General features: G+C 37.5%; 1 protein-coding gene across 7 annotated transcripts in view; it reads right to left on the bottom strand.

The window, feature by feature from the left end:
- Nucleotides 1-1,026: 1,026 nt before the first annotated feature.
- The window catches only part of LOC106086868 (axin), a 106,733-nt gene continuing 84,611 nt past the window's right edge, over nucleotides 1,027-23,148 (bottom strand). For 6 of the 7 annotated variants that reach the window (XM_059363294.1, XM_013251689.2, XM_013251691.2 and 3 more), the window contains 10 exons: nucleotides 17,014-17,646; nucleotides 16,711-16,943; nucleotides 15,965-16,645; nucleotides 12,201-12,335; nucleotides 11,977-12,073; nucleotides 11,778-11,912; nucleotides 11,443-11,698; nucleotides 5,215-5,359; nucleotides 4,801-5,133; nucleotides 1,027-4,732 (listed from right to left, as the gene is read on the bottom strand). In XM_059363294.1, the coding sequence (XP_059219277.1) occupies nucleotides 4,606-4,732; nucleotides 4,801-5,133; nucleotides 5,215-5,359; nucleotides 11,443-11,698; nucleotides 11,778-11,912; nucleotides 11,977-12,073; nucleotides 12,201-12,335; nucleotides 15,965-16,645; nucleotides 16,711-16,943; nucleotides 17,014-17,106 (2,235 nt within the window). In that variant the 5' untranslated portion in view covers nucleotides 17,107-17,646 and the 3' untranslated portion in view covers nucleotides 1,027-4,605. The remainder of the gene's footprint in view (nucleotides 4,733-4,800; nucleotides 5,134-5,214; nucleotides 5,360-11,442; nucleotides 11,699-11,777; nucleotides 11,913-11,976; nucleotides 12,074-12,200; nucleotides 12,336-15,964; nucleotides 16,646-16,710; nucleotides 16,944-17,013; nucleotides 17,647-23,148) is intronic. The other variant, XM_013251693.2, reaches the window with a different exon arrangement.

The following is a 23,148-nucleotide window of genomic DNA, read 5'->3' as shown; positions in this document are numbered from 1 at the left end:
TTTGTCTGAGTTATTCGGCTAAAGGTAAAGCGGAGAACTATTTCAGTTCTTAATTTGCTGCTAAATTTTACAGCAGATACCAGAAATGTAAGACGCATTATGGTGAAATAACAAAGTTATGAGCCTATCACTTAATTCTTGCGTTGAGAGCTCAACTTGAAAAGGCAAAGTAAATTTCTTTCAAATAATTTTAAAAAATGTTGTCTCCTATCGTACAGCACTGGGCGGTCATAAACTAACTTCATTACTCTGTTCGTAACACTGGTAGTAGAAAATGTAATAGTCGAATTCGGCATACGCAAAGCCACAAACACAATAGATTGTTCGTCTGTGACAACCATAATACCGTTTTGTAAGTGTCGATATTCGACTACGCCTTCGACAATCGGAATAAGGGTAATAATAATTGCCTGCTGAATTGATTATGTCGGCTAGTGGACAGATTCTAAAAGAATGTGAATGTGAAGAATGGAAGTGTTTGTTGGGTTTTAAATTGCATTTGCGATAAAACTATTAATAACATTATTGTAGTATTCTGCTACCTGCGGTATAAATAATCCCAAACAGATGTTTCACGACAAGATCTTGATTGTGTTACAAGATGATTATTGATTTGGTATAAGTGCAACAGAATCCACATGCAACGCCGATCTTTTTTAATTTTCCACCATAAGTCGCATCCTATTGCTGTTGCATGTTTCTATATATATATATATATATATATATATATATATATATATATATAAACACATATTAATATATATACATATATATATATATATATATATATATATATATATATATATATATATATATATATATATATATATATATATATATATATATATATATATATATATATATATATATATATATATATATATATATATATATATATATATATATATATATATATATATATATATATATATATATATATATATATATATATATATATATATATATATATATTTATATATATATATATATATATATATATATATATATATATATATATATATACTGAATATAGATAAAAGAATGCCCAAAATCTTTTGTAAATACTTGAGGTGAATTCAAACACAGACATCTTTTATTTTTGTATAATTGCTCTCTCATATTTTACATATTTGACATAGTTCACTAAAAGCCATAACGCTCATCATTCACAAATCACAAAACTAAAATTATTGAAAGGGTAAAAATCTTATATTGGCCCTGTTTTAGTTAAGCTCTGCTGTCGAGTACAATTTCGACACAAGTCATAAAATTCCAGTGCAAAGTTGCACTGGATTGTTATCGCAATTATGCGATAACACCTAGTTTGCATTGTGAAGTACATAAATAAAACAGACCTATTGTCAAATGTCTGATGTCATCTACAGCATAGCCTATGAAACACAAATTTTATGATAGTTTTTAAATTAAATTGGGATTTACGAACACGCTACACAAACTTCAAGATTAAAAAAGGGTCAATCCGATGGCAGCCGGTTGTACGTACCGGATTGACCCGATGAAGTCCTTCATCAACAAGGGCTGTCGCCTCAGTGTGAAACTCGCTGCTATAACAACAACAAGATTAAACAGTTCAGAGGGAGAAAAACTTTTTGCAAATATTGGGTTGCCCAAAAAGTAATTGCGGATTTTTTAAAAGAGAAAGTAAATGCATTTTTAATAAAACTTTGAATGAAGTTTAATCAAATATATAATTGCCATTTTGTTCGATAACCTTTTGCCATCTTCCTGGCAAATTTAGTATTCCACGCTCATAGAACTTCTGGCCTTTATCTGCAAAAAACTGAACCAAGTGCGATTTTATAGCCTCATCATTGCCGAAAGTTTTACCATTTAAGGAGTTCTGCAAAGTTTCTGCATCGAAATAAATGGTAGTCTGATGGTGCAAGGTCAGGGCTATATGGTGGATGCATCAAAAGTTCCCGGCCAAGCTCACTCAGTTTTTGGCGAGTGACCAAAGATGTGTGCGGTCTAGCGTTGTCCTGGTGGAATATGACACCTTTACGATTGACCAATTCTGGTCGCTTCTCCTTGATGGCTGTATTCAATTTGTCCAATTGTTGACAGTAAACATCCGAATTAATCGTTTGGTTCCTTGGAAGCAGCTCAAAATATACCACACCCTTCCAATCCCATCAAACAGACAGCATAACCTTCTTTTGGTGGATATCAGCCTTTGAAGTGGTTTGAGCTGGTTTACCATGCTTGGACCATTATCGTTTTCGACTAATGTTGTTGTAAACAATCCATTTTTCATCTCCAGTTATGATTCGTTTTAAAAACGGATCGAATTCATTGCGTTTAAGGTGCATATCACAAGCGTTGATTCAGTTTGTTAAATGAATTTCTTTCAATACATGTAGTACCCAAATATCAAGCTTTTTTTTCACCAGTCCAAGACTTTTTATGTGATAATGAACGGTTGATTTTGGTATATTTAACTTCCCTCCTATCTCACGCTCAGTTACATGACGATCCAATTCGATTAATGCTTTGATTTGGTCATCATCAACTTCATTTGGCCGAGCGAAAAATCCGCATTTACTTTTTGGGAAACCCAATATTAAAATCGGGCAAATTAAAGTACTTCTTAGAGTTTAAAATAACTTATTCAGATATACAAATACAATTTACCTTGATAGATAAGCATAATAAATGGAGAACGTAATATAATAAATAAATATATTTAAAAAAACATAATTTCAAACGACATTTATGGTATATCACATCAGGCGCGTTTTATTTGGCAAGCAGGCTTATTTTGTGTCGGGGAAATGCTATTCCTAATTAACCAGCACGTAATCATATTGTGGTTTGGCGTACTTTTAAGTACCAATTTGCAGGAAGATATCAATGGGAGAGAGAAAAAAAGGTTGACACAATTTACCTATTTGTCGATTAGTGTCTTAGAGTACAAGGAGTCGAAGTTTAGGCCGCCAGCTTAGCCCAAGCGTAAGCTGAGGGATAAACCCACCCAATGATGATAGCTAAAACTGGTCGTATGAATCAAGAGCGGGGTTAGTTGCATGCCGTTTTCTTCATTTAGTTTCTAGGAGTAAGGAGTCTTATATTCTTCTGGACGAGTGCAATTTCGGACGAGTTGGTACAAAGAGCATATATGAGTCATGGGGAAGGCTATCCGGGTTTTCTGGATGCCGAGCCATTAAGTGGTTGAGAGGAATGCGTAGGCTGAAGAGCTGGCTGCTGCTGTGTGAGCTTCTTACAATACGATGACAACGCAAATAAAGCATGAGCTGACGCCTTTCTATAAGTTTGGCATATGTGACCAAGTTTTTCACGGGTTAGTATGACTGGAGTAGCAGCCTTTTTATACAGATTCAGATAATTTTTTAGTTTTTAGATTTTTAGCCCATGTTACTTCCGCACTAGTAATCCAGGCACTCTACCCAATCCCAGAGAGAAGTTCCTTTGTGGAATGTAAATGCAAATTTGCCCATGAACATTCCATTAAAGAACTGGGGCAAACTTCTCACAAATCAATGAATGCTGTCCGATTCAATTTTAAGCTCAATGATAAGGGACCTCCTTTTTTTAGCCGAGTCCGAACGGCGCGCCGCGCAACGACACCTTTTTGGGGAGAAGTTTTTACATGGCAAAGCACCTTAGAAATGTCGCCAGCATTAGGAGGGGATAACCACCGTTGAAAATTTTTCTCATGGTGCTGCCAGGATTCGAACACAGGCGTTCAGCGTCATAGACGGACATGCTAACCTCTGCGCTACGGTGGCCTCCTATGTGGAATGTTCATGGGTGAATTTGCAATCTGCGTTGCACGCACGCTACCAACTCGGCTGCCGGGGGGCGCTTGGCCCTTATGGCAGAGCTGCCATAAGGGCCAACTACTCTAGAATGGACTCGGAATCATAGATTTCCTCTTGGCCACATATAAGAAGAAAATTATACGACAAAACGACTACCAGTTTGGTAAATCGGGGTAGTATTTTTTTTGAACAAATTAGACAAGATATAAATTTTCTTGCCAACTAAAACACGACTATTGGATTTCATAATCCAATAAATTTATACATAAATATAAATTATGATTTTGGGAGAAATGCGTTTTAATATATTCGAAATCAGCCGCTTTAAGGCAGTGAAAACAGCTTATTACTTTTTTAGTTTTCTTTATCAAAGCGTATTTTTTTAGTAGATTTTTTTTTTATGAGAAAGAAGACATTTTGAGTTTTGCTCCACTTCTTGCCATTTAGCTATGCATGTTTAACTCGAAAATGGTAAATGTTGCGCAATATACATATAACCTTGCCGTATTTCTATGAAATAGCAAACATTGTATACATCGACATCGACATCGAACAGAATAGTATGTAGTCTAATACAAAAATATTTTGGCGTTTTCGTCATATGAAATGATAAAATAAATTTTAATTGGTATTGTTAATGTAGCATTTTGTTGTTTGCCATATATTTATAGTTTCTGGTTTTAATTTCGACATTATTTTTATATATAATCTTGTTTTTGTTTTTTTTTGTTGTGTTTGTATTATTGTTTTTGTAATCGTTCTGTTTACATATATAAATGTATAAAAATTAAAACTTACTCTACTATTAATCGGATGGTTTAACCAGACCCATCACTTTGCCCTCAAATAAGGGAAGGATATCGTTGTCATTGACAATTTCTTCTTGAATCACTGGACTATCAGGATCTTCACAATGCGTCTTAAAGAAAAATCTAAAAATATAAGAAATAAATGTTATTGGATCGTGCTGTGCCGAAGGGAAATTGTACAAATAACTAACCTAAAATTACCCTTCTTGGGTAAATAGTCCTTAAATTGCTTTAGTGTGGGTTGTGTACCGGGTATTTTAGTTCTATAAGGATATTCTTCATCACAAAATGAAAACACAACAGTTGTGGTCTCTTGTGGTTTTGCGGGTAACGGAGGCGGGAGTGATTGATGATGTAGACTACTACTGCCACTGCTGCTATTACTAAATGAGGCTGATTGTTGTTGTTGCATGGTAGGCAACATATGCTGCTGTTGGGTATAGCGACGAGACCGCCTGGTCTCATCTTCCAGTCTTCTTTTGGCCTCTTCTAACTTAGAGGCTGTACTTGTGCCAGAACGTGAACTAGGCGATATGAATAAAAACAAAAAAATCACATCACAAAAAATCTTTATGATAGTTGTATCAAAGAAAATGCACACTTACCTGTTATCTTTGTACTTCATTAGAGTATCAGCTGAGAATAAACTTATGCCGCTATCTGTATTCATGGAAGGCCATTTATTTGTAAGCTTCCTTGTTGAGGAACTATGATCTGGCATTGATTTTGAGTGTTTCATAGAATGACCACCTAAAGATACAAATATTGAGATTGTATTTTTGATATAATTTAAAATAAACATCGAAAATTTTGCTACCCATTAAAAGGCCGTTTGGGTAAAAAAAAAAACTGTATAAACCCAAAGACAAGTGATGAAGCATGGTGCAATCAGCGTTACCGTTGTGCGAATAAAGTCGGAATTTCTGAACTTTTCAGAGATAAATAACTATTTTGCGACCTTTTGAAATTTACACTGTAACATGTTGTATAAATGTGCTACTTTTTCTGCAAATAGCGACTTTTATACAATTTGCAGAAAATTATTTTTATTGAACGTAGAGAAATCCAAAGGCGCTTCTGCCTTCACAGAAAAAAATTTCACAGAAATTTGTTCGATTAAAAATTTAATTGAAAATAAAAATGTTTTCAATTAAAAAATCAATTGAAGTAATTCTTTTTAATTGAATCCGGATTCTTTTCAATTGCGATCTTGACTGAAATTTAAACAATTTCAAAATAAAATTTATGTGATTCAATCACTTTTTTAATTACGATCGTGACTGAAATTTTTGTAGTTTTCAATTAAAAAATTAATTGATTCAATCATGTTTTTAAAAGAATCTTAAAAAATGTTATATATAAATGTGATTGATTTTTTTTAATTAAACAATATTGGCCGAAACCACTTTTTTCTCTTTGTGACTCGATTCGTTCGACAATTCATGGAAAACAGCTGATTTTATAAAGGGAAAACAGCTGTTTTCATTGAATTGGCGAACGAATCGAACCGAAAAAAAGGAAAAAATGTTAGTGTTGTAGAAAGTAAGTTCTTTCAATCACTATTCAATTGAATTGGAAACTTTTTTATACTCAACGGGACTGTTATGACTGTACGTTTTTGAAAAGGTCTTTATACCTAAACAGAAGATAAAATTTCTCCATAAAAGTTCTTTCGACTACCTTTTTAAATTTCGAGATGCAATTCTAATCTTATTTATGATCAAAATATGCACATTAGCGGCTTCTTAAGCATCGATCCAATTATATTTTCCATATAAATGTGTTTCTGTTGGGTTTACTTCTCCAATGCATGCAAATTACAAAGTAAATGTAATACAAATATATTAATTACTATTAGTCTATGTCGTTAGCTAGTCCTTAACCCACCTCGCTACTTTTTTTATAATTCTGGAAACAATATTTTCCGTTGGATTTTAAGCAGTGATCATAGACCCAAACATAAACATCAAATTCGTGTTTCAAGAGTTTTACATATGTGAACCATTTTGCATCGAAATTGAGGATGCGCCCTATACAACATTTATTGAAAATTTCAATCAGTTTTTTGATCAATTAAAAAATTAATTGGAAATTTTCAATCATTTTTTAATTGAATATGCAATTTTTTTAATTGAAAATTTTTTCAAACCCTGTGATTGATATTATCATTTTCGTGATTGAAGTAGTTCGATTAAAAAATTAATTGGATCAATTAATTTCGTGATTGAATCCAATTTTTATTTTTTTTGCTCCTGTGGGTTTTTTCTTTTCTAAACGAATTTCGGGAGATCAGTTTATATGGGAGAGCTATATCAGCTCATAAATCGATTTAGATCATGCTTGGCATAGTTGTTGGAAGACGAGAAAAAACACTTCATGCTAAATTTCAGCTAAATCGGATAATAATTGCGCACTATAGAGGCTTAAGAAGTCAGAATCCCAAATCGGCTTATATAGTAGCTATATCAGGTTATGATCCGATTTAGACAATACTTGGCACATGTGTTGGAAGTCATAACAAAACACCTCGCACAAAATTTCAGCCAAATCGGATGAGACTTGCGCACTGTAAAGGCTCACAAAGTCAAGATCCGAGATCGGATTATATGGCAGCTATATCAGATTAGGAGCCGATTTAGACCATACTTGGCACAGTTGTTGGAAGTGATAACAAAACACATCCCGCAAAATTTCAGCCAAATCGGATGAGACTTGCCACTGAAAAGGCTCACTAATTCAAGATCCGAGATCGGTGTTTATGGCAGCTACGCCTTAGCATGGAAAAACTGGGGGAGGGATTTGAATCCGTCTGCTACACAGACGATGTTATACTACTTCTAAGGGGTAAGGATCCCAACCAGGACCGAAAGGGTCTTGCATATGCCATATGACTGGGCTAGACCCAGAGATCTCAATGTTAACCCAGAGAAGACTGAAATATGCCTGTTCACGAGGAAGACGAATGTGGGCCAATTTAACGCACCACGTTTCTTCAATAAGACCGTTTCGATATCTGACAAGGTCAAATACTTAGGTCTGATCTTGGACCGGAAATTGAATTGGATGTGTTGGGTACTATATAGGCGGGCCGTAGGCTCGAAATGGTGATTAGACCAATACTTACTTACGCCTCAGTAGTTTGGTGGACTTCTATGGAGAAAAAGTGCAACATAAGGACCATACAACAGGTTCAGAGAACATGTTGTCTTGGCATAGGCGGAGCGATGAGGACCACGCCCACTAGGGCACTGGAGACTATTCTAGATATCCGACCGATTGATATACAGATAAAATGTGAGGCAGCCACTGCGGCTATGAGACTTAAGGCGATGGGAGAATGGATTGAGGATGGAAGCAGCTCATACCATCGCGGTATAATTGAGGCGACGATAGAAAACCTGGCAGGAAGGAAAGAGGGTTTCGACCGGATACCTGAGATGAACCTTGAAGTCGAGTGCGAGTCACTGCTGCCATCGGCACAGTCTTTGATTGACGGAACCCTAGTATTGCCCTCTGGATAATCATGTTACACGGATGGATCAAAGCTAGAGCACAGAGTGGGCCTGGGGGTTTACATTGAGAACCCAGGGGCTGAGATCTGTTTTAGACTGCCTGACCATAATACGGTCCTGCAGGCGGAGATCCGGGCGATCACGGAATGCGTGAAGTGGTGTGGTGCTAACGCGAAGACGTCGAGTGTGAACATCTTTACCGACAGTAAAATTGCCATAAGGGCAATAACAACCAGGACGGTAAGGTCACGAACAGTTTTGCAGTGTAAGAAGGAGATTAACGCCTTCTCTGAGGATGGCAAAATTCGCATCGTTTGGGTGCCGGGCCATAACGAAGTTAGGAAAAATGAAAGGGCAGGCGATTTTGCGGTGAAGGCCAGAGGACTGCCGTCAATAAACTTGGTTAACGCGAAGCCTTTCGGGTCGACGCAGTCCGAGTTAGGGGAGTGGGCGACGAATGCGCATGCAACATTGTGGAACAGCGAAACGGTTGGTAGGACGGCGAAAATCCTATGGCGGAATCGTGAGAGGACGAGGCTATTACTGAAAGGAAGCTAGAAGGAGGTCAGTATAGCTATTGGTATCATAACGGGACACAGGACTACGAGCTTACTTATGTAAAATCGATGCGGCAAGCGATAGCATGTGTAGGGCATGTGAGGAAGATGATGAGACGTTGGTGCATTTCCTTTGTCATTGCCCGGCTTTCGCGTCCATCAGATACCGGCACTTAGGCACAATATCAGACATGAACCATCTTAGGGGAGTGGTATTGAAAACAATTAAGGATTTTGTAAGAAGCACGGAATTCCTAACTTAAAATTTTCTTTTTAGAGGTTACTTTATAGCTTTGAGAGCGCACAACAAGCCGATTACTGGTTTAGGTGTATGTCTATTGTGGCATCGGGCGGATTAATATCTGCACCCTCTTTTCAAGCTAACCTAACATGGACAGATTTGGCCCATTTACAATAACCAAACTGCGCCAATAAGAAGTATTTGTGCAAAATTTAAAGCTCCTAGTTTTACTCCTTCGAAAGTTTGGGTGCTTTAGACAGATAGACGGACGGATATGGCTAAATCAACTTAGAACGTCAAGACGATAAAGAATATATATATTTTGCATTTCGATGAGTAACAAACGGAATGACGAAATACATCGAAATATTATTGTAATGCCCCTTAGAGTATACATATTCTTGAACTTTATGACATATTAAACCGATCTACCCATCTGTCATCTTGAGCCTTACAGGGCGCGATTATTATCCAATTGGGCTACCATTTTGCGTGCAATATTTTGTTATGATTTCTAACGATCATGGCAAATACGACTAATATCGGCCTTTAACTTGATTAGCTTCTATTTAAACAGGTCTCCATATTTGGAAAAATCAAATGAGATCTGTAGAGACCTATATAATACTCGGTCCGGCCGAACTTAGTGCTTAAATTTCTACTTTCATAATAGTGTCATTTTGGCCGTGTGGTCTTTTTAGTTTTAAGCAAATCGTCAAGCTCCTATTGATGAACAAGCTCGTTCTGGTCCACAGAACCGATCACAGCGTGAATATGGTGGTCATTGGTTATTTAAAAGCGCCAATAACTCGCATTGTCAGATCGAGCTTCATAGGCACCATTCAGTATTCATGCAAGAGCTTGTGCCGCCCGGCCTTTCAATGAGACTCTCCGCTCCATACCGCTGTTTGTTCGCGACTACTCCCTATGGAGCATTCCACTATCTGCAACCTGTGGACGGTAGCTCGCAGCTAAGCTTCTCGTGACAGTTATGAGTACCACACATATCGGACCTCAAAATTCCAGCCTGTGTGGTGACAACAGCTATCCCCTGCCGGGCGGGACAGGTGGCCACCTTTTGTATGGACCGCCAGATTTTATTCCCATGACTTTCTGGTTGGATCAACTTCTTTGATTTAAGCAATTATTCAAGCGGCAAAGAGGTAGAGGTAAAAAAGATCACATGACATATTGCCTCGTTGTTTGGTACTGAATAGTTTGGAGAGTTTTCAGAAGTTATCCCTTTTCCCTTAGTGGAATGTTCATGGGCAAAATTTGCATTCACTTAGCATTTGGTGCAGATATCTCCAGATTTGGTGGCAGATAATTTCAGATTTCTTGCAGCGAAATATGAGGCAAGTTCGTTGAGGTAGACGTTCAACCTATCGTAGATGTCAACAATGGGTGGGGTGTGAATACTGAACTGAACGTGGTGGTCGATGGAAAAATGATTCCGACCATCAAATATCCCAATATACTTGGCGTCACATTTGACAGCTCTAACACATTCTTCCCACATGCCACACCAATTTGCGAAAAAGTCAAAAGTAGAAACAAGGTCCTCAAGTCACTTGCTGGCAGCACTTGGGGTGCAGACAAGGAAACCTTGTTGACCACATACAAAGCAATTGGACGGTCTGCGGTAATTTATGCAGCGCCAGTGTGGTCTCGTCAACTTTGTGACACTCAGTGGAATAATATTCAGATCTGTCAAAATGCCGCCATCCGAACTATGACAGGCTGTCTCCTCAGTTCCCATGTGGACCACCTCCATCAGACATAACTACATGCTGTCTTAGCAATACCTTTTGGGCTGTTATCGCAGAGATCATCCAAATCATAATCTTGTGGATAGATATCCACCGCTCAGAAGCCTTAAGGTAGATTTAAATGATCTAGAGCGCGAGGTTCAGCGCTACAAGAGATAACCTCTAGATCAAGCGGCAGATCAAGCATCATGTCTAGACAACATTAATGCAGACACGGTAGCAGATGCGGTAAATGGCTACAGGGTGAATGTAGTCCTTGGAGAACGACCACCTCCCATTGCACCTGAAGAAATTGACCTCCCCCGGCAAACCAGAGTAGTTCTGGCTCAATTACGTTCCGGCAGATGCAGCCGCCTGAACTCCTACAGAGCAAGGATTGATGCCGAAGGGCAAGATGTATGGCCCGATTGTATAACCAGAGACCGCACGATACACGTCACCTTTGTAACTGCCCGGCCAGACCCACTCGACTCAGACCCAGATCCCTGTGGACGCACCCCATTTTAGCCGCAGAGTTCCTGGGCCTTGACACTCAACAGAATCAAGCAGACGAAAGATAGAACACAATAAACTGATACAACAACAACATTACCTAACACACGAAGTTAGGCTAATACTGATCTCTGGTGCAATTTAATGTGGGTAGTGAAAAATAAAGAATGAGCCGCTGTTGGCCGCCATTTAGAAAATACGATGCTTCTCTTCTCTTATAGAACAACCTGAAAATTATTTATGCAAGGTAAAATGTACTTACTTATACTGAGGGCACCGTCGCTTAACATGCCCGAGTCATGTGTTATTGTACGCCTTCTAGATGGTAAAGGTGGGCAGGGTGACATTGTACCAGGTGAGCGGTGTGGCGTTTGGTCTTTCCAAACGCGTGACACATGCTGATCAAGTATGTCTTGATCGTTGTCTTCATCAATGGCAAATTTCTCTCGAATGGCTTGTGCAAAAGCACGATCACTGGCAAGTCGTTCATTGGTCGGCATAGATTCATCGGGGAAGTGCTAAAAATACATGTATATGCTGCGTAAGAAATGCGGCTCTTCTTTTTTTTACAATTGTTTTCATTCATATAGTATGTACCTCTAGTCGGGCTCTGTCTTCTAGATCTTGTTTTCGTTTAACTTCTTCTAGCTTGGGTATTAGTAACGCTATTAACTCGGACTCCTTAAGTGGTCGATGTTCGTTAGAGTGAAGACGTTGAGTACGCGGTATTACCTGTAAAACAGACACATTGCCACATGAGTAATTATTCAAATTCTACAATTTTCATATAACATACTTGAAAGGAATTTGTTTCCTTATTCGCCATGGCACTCTGTCGTATAGCTTTAGTTTCCGTAGAGCTATGTCTTCGTTGTATGTATGGGCGTCCATCCCTACAAAATTAGTTTTTAAAATAGGAATTAGATGGAAGTGGTGAAAAGCACATGTAAAAAACTAGTTTCCATAAACTGGTATGAATGTATCTTTTGATTTATAGACACTTGATGAATTATTACTTACATCGAACAGCTTGAAAGAGACATTGTATCAGAATCAGTTCTACCACCAGAACTGACACTTGCCCTTTCGGAGTCTACTCTTGAATTTGGTACATAGGAGGTATTTGTCTTCCCCGTATAAACATAACCATGAGCACTACACTCACATGCACAAGTTTACATTATGTGGACAATAGTAATTTGTTTATGGAGCAACGTTTTTGTTTGGTTGGATAATAGTTGTAGTTCAGTCCATGCAATCAATTTAAATTAAATAAATTAAAATCGTTTTTGTTTTCAAAAATATAAAAAAATGAGAATACAACAACGAAAGCACACAACATAGTAGCCGTTGGCATTACGGATTGAAGGATAGGTAGTTGTGTTGGATATTGTGTGGTGGTGGATTGTGCATTTTAACAGTTGCAGTTGGTTGCAGGTGGATGATGGCAATAGATGTGTGATGTATACACGTGTGCAGAAACATAGATGGAACAAAAAATAAAAAAAAAATTAAATATATATAAAAGTAAAATTAAAAAAAAAAAATAAATAAAATATATTATAAAAAACACAAGTAAAACAATTTGATTAAAAAATAAAACACTAGCTACTGCAAACATTATTTAAATAAATATAATCATATAAAACTATAAAACATCTACCAAAAAGATACAATTCAACAAAACTGTTCGGGACAAATCTATCCAAGCTGAATTTTCTACACCGCACGTAGGGTCAGTGCATAAGTTTTTGAGCCAGTGAGTTCGCACCTAAAAAATTCCTTTAAATATCAAATTCCCTTGATCAATTATTTTTTAATAGGAAAACATCATTTGCACTTTCTGCAGGCAATATCTTATCTGGTTTGATTTTGATTTTATTTGATCTCAAAATCATTCTGGGATTTCTACAGTTTTTAGGTTCAATTATCCTATTCATACAACGAAGTCATAGCAAAGAACTATTAAACGCATAGGCAAAGTCTGACATTTGACTAGTTTCTTTTTTCAAAAAAGCAATGGCTCAAGATTCGGAAGATGGGATATGCATAGATCCTAATATTAAAACATCAGGCAGTGCAGTGACGGAAAACTCAATGCAGTCTAAAGAACAGGGAGAAGACGATGAGACCACCTACTTCCAAGAAGCTCATTTAATGAAGGACCAATGACTGATGTCATCCAGATAAACCTACACCGGAGCGAGATCGCAAGGATAAGATTCATATTGCCTTAATTCAGGAGCCATGGACGACCCGGAACAAAGTTTCCGGACTGAACCATATAAACTACCAATTATTATTCTATGCAAATACTAAAAAGTTAAATTATATATTTTTCCCAAAGTTGTCAACGTCGGATGCAACAGTGATGAAACAGTGAGACGGTGGAGCATACCTAATAGGGTTCGCTGCGAACTCTCACCACATTTCGAGGGGTAGTACCAACATTAATAAGCGGGGCCAAGCCCTGGCAGAATTCTTGAATACTAACGACCTAATAACACTTAATATTGATAACACCGCTACTCTTGATTAGGATTAGGGAGGAGGTTTTAGATGTGAAAATAGGTTCGGAAAATCTAATCAATGAGGTTCAGAATTGGAGGATCTCCACGGAGCATTCCTTCTCAGACCATCGCTGCATAAGGTTTAGAATAGTACGGCCAGAACCGAATCTGATAAGCTTCCATAATAAGTTGAAACTTAACTGGACTAAATTCGGAAGACTACTCAGAAGAAGACTTGGGCAAGATAATTTTGACTGTCCAAGCATAGAAGACATTGACGACAATGTCTACAGGATTACGACTGCACTATTGGAGTCTTTCGAAGATAGTTGTCCTCTTCGAGGAAGAAAATCAGGCCAAGAAAAACCCTAGATGACCAGGGCGATTCGCAACATTGGAAAAGAGGTCCGCAGACTTTTTAACAGAGCATGTCCAGATGTGTATTACACAGTGCTCAAGGAATACAATAAGATAACCAGAGCGGCAAAACGTGCCTCTTGAAACCTTTTCTGCGACCAGGTCGATTGTGTTAATGACGCCGCCAAGATGAAAAAGTTTCTCTCAAAAACCCATGTCCAAACTGAAACGTTAGTAGATGACATGGGAGTGAGAGCAGAGACAAAGGAGAACATGTTGAGGCTTTTGATGAAAACGCATTTTCCACAGGATACTACGGAACTCACCGGAGACATCGGAATCATGGTATAATGAGGTTGATCGAAGGTTTATCATAACGGAATTTAAGGAGCTTCAAACCATTTAAGTCACCCAGACCATATGGAATATTTAACGCGTTACTACAGAAAGAGGCATATTCACAGCGTGCCTAGGACTTGCATATACTCTGAAAGCCTGGCAGGAGGCAAGGGTGGTGTTTATACCCAAGCCCGGCAATTAAAATTATGCGACACCAAAGGCCTACAGACCCCGAAGTACGTAAGGCTGTCCTTCGTGCTCAAAACCATGAAACGTATTGTAGATACCATGATAAAGAGTTGGACATCCAGCGAACTGCTCAAACACAAACACAAACAGCATGCCTATGTCAAGCGAAGGTCGGTGGAGACTGCCTTCGATGCCAAAACGTAAACTTTGGCAGTTTGCATTGGCATCCAGGAGGCGTTTAACAAACATTGACCCAATCCTTAGTACCGGGTTGGACCGGATCCTTAGAGACTGGATAAACCTTATGCTAAGGAACAGGTTGATAAATTGCGGGTCCCATGACATAAATATAATGAAGAAAGTGGCACAGGCCACGCCACAGGGGAGCATTTTGTCGCCATTCCTACGGGTGACCACCATAAATGACCTATTACGGATGCTGACAGAGGAGGAATTTGAACCCGTCTGCTACGCAAACGATGTTGTAATAATTCTTAGGGGTAAGGATCTGAACCAGTTACACAGAAGGGCCGAAAGGGTCTGGCATATAGCATATGACTGTGCTGGACCCAGGGGTCTCAATGTTAACCCAGAGAAGACTGAAATATGCCTGTTCACGAGGAAGACAAAGGTGGGCCAATTTAACGCACCACGTTTCCTCAATAAGACGATTTCGATATCTGACAAGCTCAAATACTTAGGTGTTATCTTGGACAGGAAACTGAATTGGAAGTGTCACATTCAGAAGCGTACTAATAAGTCTCACGGATGTTGGATACTTATTTGAAGTTCGAATTGTCCAGAACAACCCATATGTCCGCCACCATATAATTACGGATTATTTTTTATGACAAATTAGTACTCTATGTCTAAATACCTTCCCATATGTTATCGTGATTTTTTTTTACATATGACCCTTATTTTATGACTTTTATAAAATCACGAGATTGATCTATATAATAACTATATTTAGATTTGTCGGACATAACTCACTTCTTCTTTCAAAATTCTATGAATGCATATGCATACATATGATCCCAAAAAGTAAAATCACGAGATTGATCTATATAATACCTACATTTAAATTTGTCGGACATAACTTACAGTTTCGAAATTCAATGAATGCTAGAACAATGTTTGAATTATTTTATATCCCAACGGGATTCGCACATAACCCTGTGGCATAGGTCACAAACTAATAGACATAATAAAATGGACAGTTATTGCATCTTATTGCAAGGAGTTACTATGTTGGTTATGAGGGGTAGTAACAGGTTAGATATAATGGAGGATTATATTTTGATTTTTTTTTATAAAATTGCTTTTGTTTTAATTGATTTGTATATATATTTGATAAAAATGTATTGTGATTTTTTATTTTGTACTTACCCAGGTGGTCGTATTTCCAGTCTTCTCTTTTGTGTTGCTAGTAATAAATCGCGTGTTAAGCGCATTGGCATATCGGCTGATACGCGACCTCCTTCGACGCGTAGTTTTTCGAAGTCATCGCTCAATGACAATTCCGAATCTTCGTGTAGGGTGGGTAACGTTGAGCTGCGAGGTAGGGTATCCGTGGCACTAACTGAACCGCTTGAGCTAGCTGAAGTTGAAGGGCCATATACGCTGCCACTAGCACTGCAACTACCAGCTGGAGCACCAATGCCGGCACTAGTACTCGCAGGCAAATTGATTATTGGACCCAACGTACTGCTTAATTTCCCAGTACTCGTGGAAGCAACCACAAGTGGCAACGCACATGCTCCGCCACCGGCTCCACCACTACCGCAACTAGCACCGCTACTACTACTGCTGCCAGTACTACAGCTACCGGCACCCGTAGGACCGCCACTGCTGCTAAAACGTTCATGTGCAGCGGACATTTGTTGAATGTAAAGTATGTACATTTCCGAACACAAAAATGATGGATAAATGTTATCTCGAATTGTGTTTTCAACATGTTTTTGCATGCCATCAAATATGTTTGGACTGAGAGGTATTTCATTTTTTAGTCCAGCCTTAATATTACGCCTCAGATCTTCCGTTACAGACAGTTGGCTTTTACGCAGGAATCTGAAAATCAATGGTCATATGTTCATAACATTAAAAAATTCCCATACATAGTTCGTTTTGCCTACCTGTATATGGCCTGTATGATCTGTTTTATCTTTTCAGGATCCGTCTGCTGTTTTAGGCCTTCACAGGCAAAATAAAAGTTCAAATGATCATTATAGGCGGGGGCCTCCTCCTCCACGTACTTTTTGAATAATTCCACACCATCACGGTCTTCCAGCAGATGATTGAGTGTTCGGGCCCAGTTCAAATAGGATGGTGGCGAATTGCGCAAATGTTCTCCGACCCCTTCGGTCATCTAGGAATAGCGAAATTCACACAGCATTATTCCCATACTAGACATTGGTTAACAACTTTGAGCAAATTACCTTTCTAACTCGACTTTCTTCTCCGGGTACAGGTGGTCTTGGCCCACAGCACTCATTATCATCATATTTTCGGTGACCCGATATATGGCTCATGCCACTCGCGATCTCACGAAGCTTCTCTAAATATCCGTATCGATCGGTTCTTACTTAAGCCCTAAATTGTATGTGTCCTATAGGTGATTGATACTCCTTCTCCGTTGCTGTGTTTCGACGCCTTATAGCCTTATATGCTTATAGTTATTATTGGACTGTAGATAGGTGCGCGTGCCTCTATTTAATTTCTATTTAAACTTCTTATCCTTGCTAGAGCAGTGCTGCTACAATTTATGAATGTCTCTATGTATATGTATGTGATTAGGTATTTTGTATGCTAATATGTACATGTGAGTGAGAATGCATCTAAATCCTAAGAATTTCAATTATTTGTGATGTCTTTGATGAATAAGGTTAGGTTTTTGTTTTTCTCTTTGTTGTGGTTTTATGTATGTTTTGTAAATTAAATATCGTGTAAAAATTTGCAAATTTTCAATAAGACGACGCGTTACGCACAATTACAATTCACTACAGCCCTTGAATATTCAAAATATTGGGGGACATGGAAGATTTTCACTTTGGAAGGCAATAATACAAGGCCTGAAAGAAATAAAAAAAAATTATTTATTTTATAGTTAGATTGAATTTATTTTACTAAAAAATAGATATAAAAATTAGCCACATGTTTGCTAGCCCAAACTCCAAACTCAAAAAGCAGAGCAGGACCCAAACACTAAGAATGAAGAACTATGTTGAATGTTATATTTCCAATGAATTTCATGCATGGTAGAATTGAGGCTGAATTTCTTCTTAGAAGATTTTTTTCAATGTCTCGATCTGATCTAGAAGATATTATGAATTATTACGACTAAAATATTATGCAACAAATGTTGCCAACAGTTATTCTTTTGGCCGTATATGCTATCAATTCAATCAGTTCTGTAACATCATAAACATATCTAAGAATCGTGACACATTAGAAAGGGTTATTATGCTACATTTAGTTGGTATATTATGTTATACAACAAAAATTTATACATATGTAAATATTAAAGGTCTGCTCAAGTCGAATTGCAAGAACCCTTGACAGCTGTGGCCTGTTAGGTCATGCCGTGCACATAAACTAACAGACAACAGGCCATCATCACAACTGCATAATGCACTCAATTCATAAAATAATGCAGCCAAGACCTAGAACGGCATGGCATGCATTAATAGCGACAGGAAGATCACGAAAATCCCAGGTAGATCAAAAACAAAACCGCATGCCGTCAAGCGAGATTTTTTGCCATGAGCTATTTCATTCGCGAGTGAGCTCTGCAAAGAAACGATGGCATGGAAGTGAAAATATATTTAAGAGAATTTCTAAGTGAAGAATAAAATGTTTTTATTCTCATTCAATAAACACAACTAACAAAAGTTTTTATACCCTCCATCATAGCATGGGGGTTATACTAATTTCGTCATTCTGTTTGCAACTACTCGAAATATTCGTCTGAGACCCCATAAAGTATATATATTCTAGATCGTCGTGACATTTTATGTCGATCTAGCCATGTCCGTCCGTCCGTCTGTCGAAAGCACGCTAACTTCCGAAGGAGTAAAGCTAGCCGCTTGAAATTTTGCACAAATACTTCTTATTAGTGTAGGTCGGTTGGTATTGTAAATGGGCCATATCGGTCCATGTTTTGATATAGCTGCCATATAAACCGATCTTGGGTCTTGACTTCTTGAGCCTCTAGAGTGCGCAATTCTTATCCGATTGGAATGAAATTTTGCCCGACGTGTTTTGTTATGATATTCAACTACTGTGCCATGTATGGTTCAAATCGGTCCATAACCTAATATAGCTGTCATATAAACCGATCTTCGGTCGTGACTTCTTGAGCCTCTAGATTGCGCAATTCTTATCCGATTTGAATGAGTTTTTGCACGAAGTATATTGTTATGATATCCAACAACGATCTGGTGTCTTGACTTCTGCGCCACTAGAGGGCGCAATTATTATCCGATTTAGCTGAAATTTTGCATGAGGTCTTTTGTTATAATTTTTAACAACTGTGCCAAGAATAGTTCAAATCGGTTCATAACCTGATATAGCTGCCATATAAACCGATCTGGGATCTTGACTTCTTGAGCCTCTAGAGGTCGCAATTATTATCCGATTTGCCTGAAATTTTGTACGACGGATCCTCTCATGACCATCAACATACGTGTTTATTATGGTCTGAATCGGTCTATAGCCCAAAACAGCTCCCATATAAATCGATCGCTCTATTTTACTTCTTGAGCCCCCCAAAGGGTGCAATTCTGACATTTTACAGAGGTCTCCAACATATAATATTATTGTGGTCCAAACCGGACCATATCTTGATATCGCTCTAATAGCAGAGAAAATATTTTCTTATATCCTTTGTTTGCCTAAAAAGAGATACCGTGGCAAGAGCTCGATAAATGCGATCCATGGTGGAGCGTATAAAAGATTCGGCCCGGCCGAACTTAGCACGCTTTTACTTGTTACTCTTCATATTTACTGAGACAATTTAGTCATGTACATGATAACGTTCAAAGGATAACGACTTTAATTGAATTCCAAATTGCAAAATTGATAATCAATAATACAAATTTCTTTATAGGACCGATTTCAGCAAATTTTTTTTATTGTTTTTCTGTGCTCCTGTTAATGAATTTATCTTGGTAGAAACAAGTAAAAACGCTTTATGTTCGAGCGGTCGAATATAATATACCTTTTACCATGCATCGCATTTGTCAAGTTCTTTGAATTCTTGAAAACATCACCTCAGGCAAATCGAGGAATAATTGCGCCATCCAGAGGCCAACATTTCAGCCAAATCGGATAAGAATTGAGCCCACTAGAAGCTCAAGAGTTCTTATCGGGGGATCGGTTTATATGGCAGCTATATCAGGTTATGAACCGATTTGAACTATACTTAACACAGTTGTTGGAACACAACGTGTAAAATTTCAACCAATTCGGATAAGAAATTATTTTTTTCTTGAAAATGCCCACCAACGGTTGGGCTTTATACTATAAAATTTAAGTAAACAATTCGAATGGTCGAACAAAATAGAACAAACAAACGAAAATAAATCCTAAAACATCTGAACCGTTCACAGCAGTTGAAATTTTTTGTCAATTTATTTTTCCAAAATTTAAAAATGATTTTTACTATGAATTATTTTTGGGATTTATTTTCTTTACCAATATTCACAAAATTAATTTTTTCTTTTGCAAGTTATGTCAGTTGCAGCTGATTTTATAAAGGGAAAACATATGATCGAGCCATTAATTCTGAATTTAAAGAGCAGTGTAAACGGGGTTTAATTTAGGCGTTTATTGAGTTCACATGCCTTGAATGGCTCGGTTTTGTGGAAAACAAGTCGTTTGTAAAGGCAAGACGAGTCGTTTTCAATGCATTATAAAGGGAAAACGATTGTTTTTTCCAAAACTGATTTGGTCTGAATGCCTCATAATATTTAGCATTGTAGAATAAAATTAAATGTACCAGAACTGTCCCAGCTGATTCACTTGCTATATCTGTAAAAATTTGGTTTATTTTCCACAATTTTTTAGGTAGAAATTTGATTTTTATTATTTGATATTATTCCGCGCTGTGTTTATTTAACACAATTTAGGCACTTTTTTGGCTCACATGCTTTGAAAGACTTGTTTTTTGGCAAACGAGTCGGTTTGCCCCTATAAATTGTAAAGGAACAAGTAAAAAAGGCGCTAAGTTCGGCCGGGCCGAACTTTGGATACCCACCACCTCGGGTATATACGTAAACCACATTTCGTCAGTATCCGGTGAAAAATGCATAATTTATGTCCCATAGCAGCTATATCGAAATATGGTCAGATTCGGACCGAAATCGATCGAATATTGAGTGGTCTAATAAGTACAACTAATTTTTCAATTTTGCAGAACAAAGAATTGGTTTTTTGGTAGCCATATCTAAATATAGACCGACCTAAACCATATAACACAGATATCGAAAAGCCTAACATAAGTCATTGTGTCAATTTTGAGCGAAATCGGATTATAAATGTGCCTTTTATGGGGTCAAGACTTTAAATCGAGAGATCGGTCTACATGGCATCTATATCGAAATCTGAACCGATCTGGGCCAAAATGCAGAAAGTTGTCGAAGAGCCTAACACAACCTAATGTTTCAAATTTTGGGAAAATTGGACAATAAATGCGCCTTTTATGGGCCCAATACCTTAAATCGAGAAATCGGTCTATATGGCAGCTATATCCAAATCTGGACTGATCTGGTGCAAATAGAAGGAGGATGTCGAAGGGCCTAACACAACTCAATGTCCCAAATTTTGGTACAATTGGACTAGAAATGGACAGTAAAAGACCCTAAATTGGCGGATCGGTCTATATGGGGGCTATATCAAGATGTAGTCCGATATTGCCTATCTTCGAACTTTTGATGTTGCAAACGGAATGACAAAATGAATATACCCCATCCTTCGGTGGTGGGTATAAAATGGAGTCGTTTTCAGAGCATTATAGAGGGAAAAAAGAGTCGTTTGCTCAAAATAGATAAAATTTGGAATATTTTAAAAACAAACGTTGTAAACAGCACTTCTCCGGAGTCGGAGAAGCTTGCTGGAGCCAACCAAATTTTTCAGCTCCGACTCCGGTCATTAGAACTTTTTTAAGAATAAAAACTAGTTTTCTTTCGAAATACAGTTGAACCTCGATTATCGGGGACGCTTGGAACCGAGCTTAGCACGAAAAATCGAAAACACGGTTAATAGAGGTTTTTTCTTTCCGGGTCTTTTGAGTAATCTTCTTCTGATTCTTCGGAATCCTCATCAGTCTCGTATTTTTCGCTTTGATTAGCCGCATGTATTATGGCATCAGATATAAAATAGCACAGAGTGTAAAGTTATCATCGTACTCCATCTACTTTGAGAGGTCATTAATGGAACATCAAGACGATATTAGAATGTTTGATTGTATAACAGCAGCATAATTCGTCTTTTCGTTATCTTGGCACAGCAAGTTATCCCAAACATTACGTTAAACTTGTGGTGTTACATTGTCCCGAGATAGAGCAACTGTCCACAAAGCTGTCTTGATATTTAAAGACTTGGTGAAATCATGTCTGTTGTCTAATGCCAACAGTTTTTGGATGATTAATTTACGTAGTTTGAAGCTTCGATTTATTCCTTAATCCCTAAGATGAATTAAGCATGAGGAATTCGGTTGAAGAAGTATTACTGTAACTTTTTCAGGTATCATTTACACCAGGTTGGGTTTACACTTATCTAGGAGCAAAAGCAGTTTGCACTCCTTAATGAAGCCAATGTCTTGTAGATGTTGTCTTACTTCTGTTTTTCAAGCTCTATATTCGCGTAAAGTTTGTTCGTTCCATCATATTTTTCATTTCAAACCAACGGACATTACAAATACAATTGTTACTTTTATTTTAGTTTCCAACAACCAATATTGTTGGTGTTGTTTGAAAAAATGTATTTTTTTTAACAACCAAGTTGAAAATTTGACAACTTACATTATTCCACATGGTAAATTTTTGTTTTGTTTCGGGCTCATACGCATAGATTCATGATTAGGCAACTGTAACGACCTCCCTAAAGTCTTTTAAAGTATTGCGATCGTATATTTTCAACATCGATACAAGCCCCTTTGCCAAACTGGGTGGGATCTAACGAGAGCAAACCTATATTATGGCTGGGTGTTCATGCAATATCGAACGTATGTTAGTAGAAGAAATGCCCAATGATGCCTCTATCTCATAGTATGTTACATGACGATTATGCATTCATCCTTATTATGAATGTATGTCGTAGTCGAATTTTCGACTTCGACTAACTAAAATTCAAGGTTATATTTCGGTCAGTACTATTTTCAAAATGAAGGTTTTTCTTTTAAATAGATTATAAACAATCGATTGGATTTTGTACATAATATTGATAAATGATATTGATTTTAAATAGATTATAAACAATCGATTGGATTTTGTACATAATATTGATAAGATATAAAGTCGACTTTTTGGCAGTCGTAGTCGAATATTTAAATTCGACATCATAATAAGTGTGAT

Source organism: Stomoxys calcitrans, chromosome 2 (assembly GCF_963082655.1).
Source record: "Stomoxys calcitrans chromosome 2, idStoCalc2.1, whole genome shotgun sequence".
Classification (NCBI taxonomy): domain Eukaryota; kingdom Metazoa; phylum Arthropoda; class Insecta; order Diptera; family Muscidae; genus Stomoxys; species Stomoxys calcitrans.
This window is presented reverse-complemented; position numbering and strand designations above follow the sequence as displayed.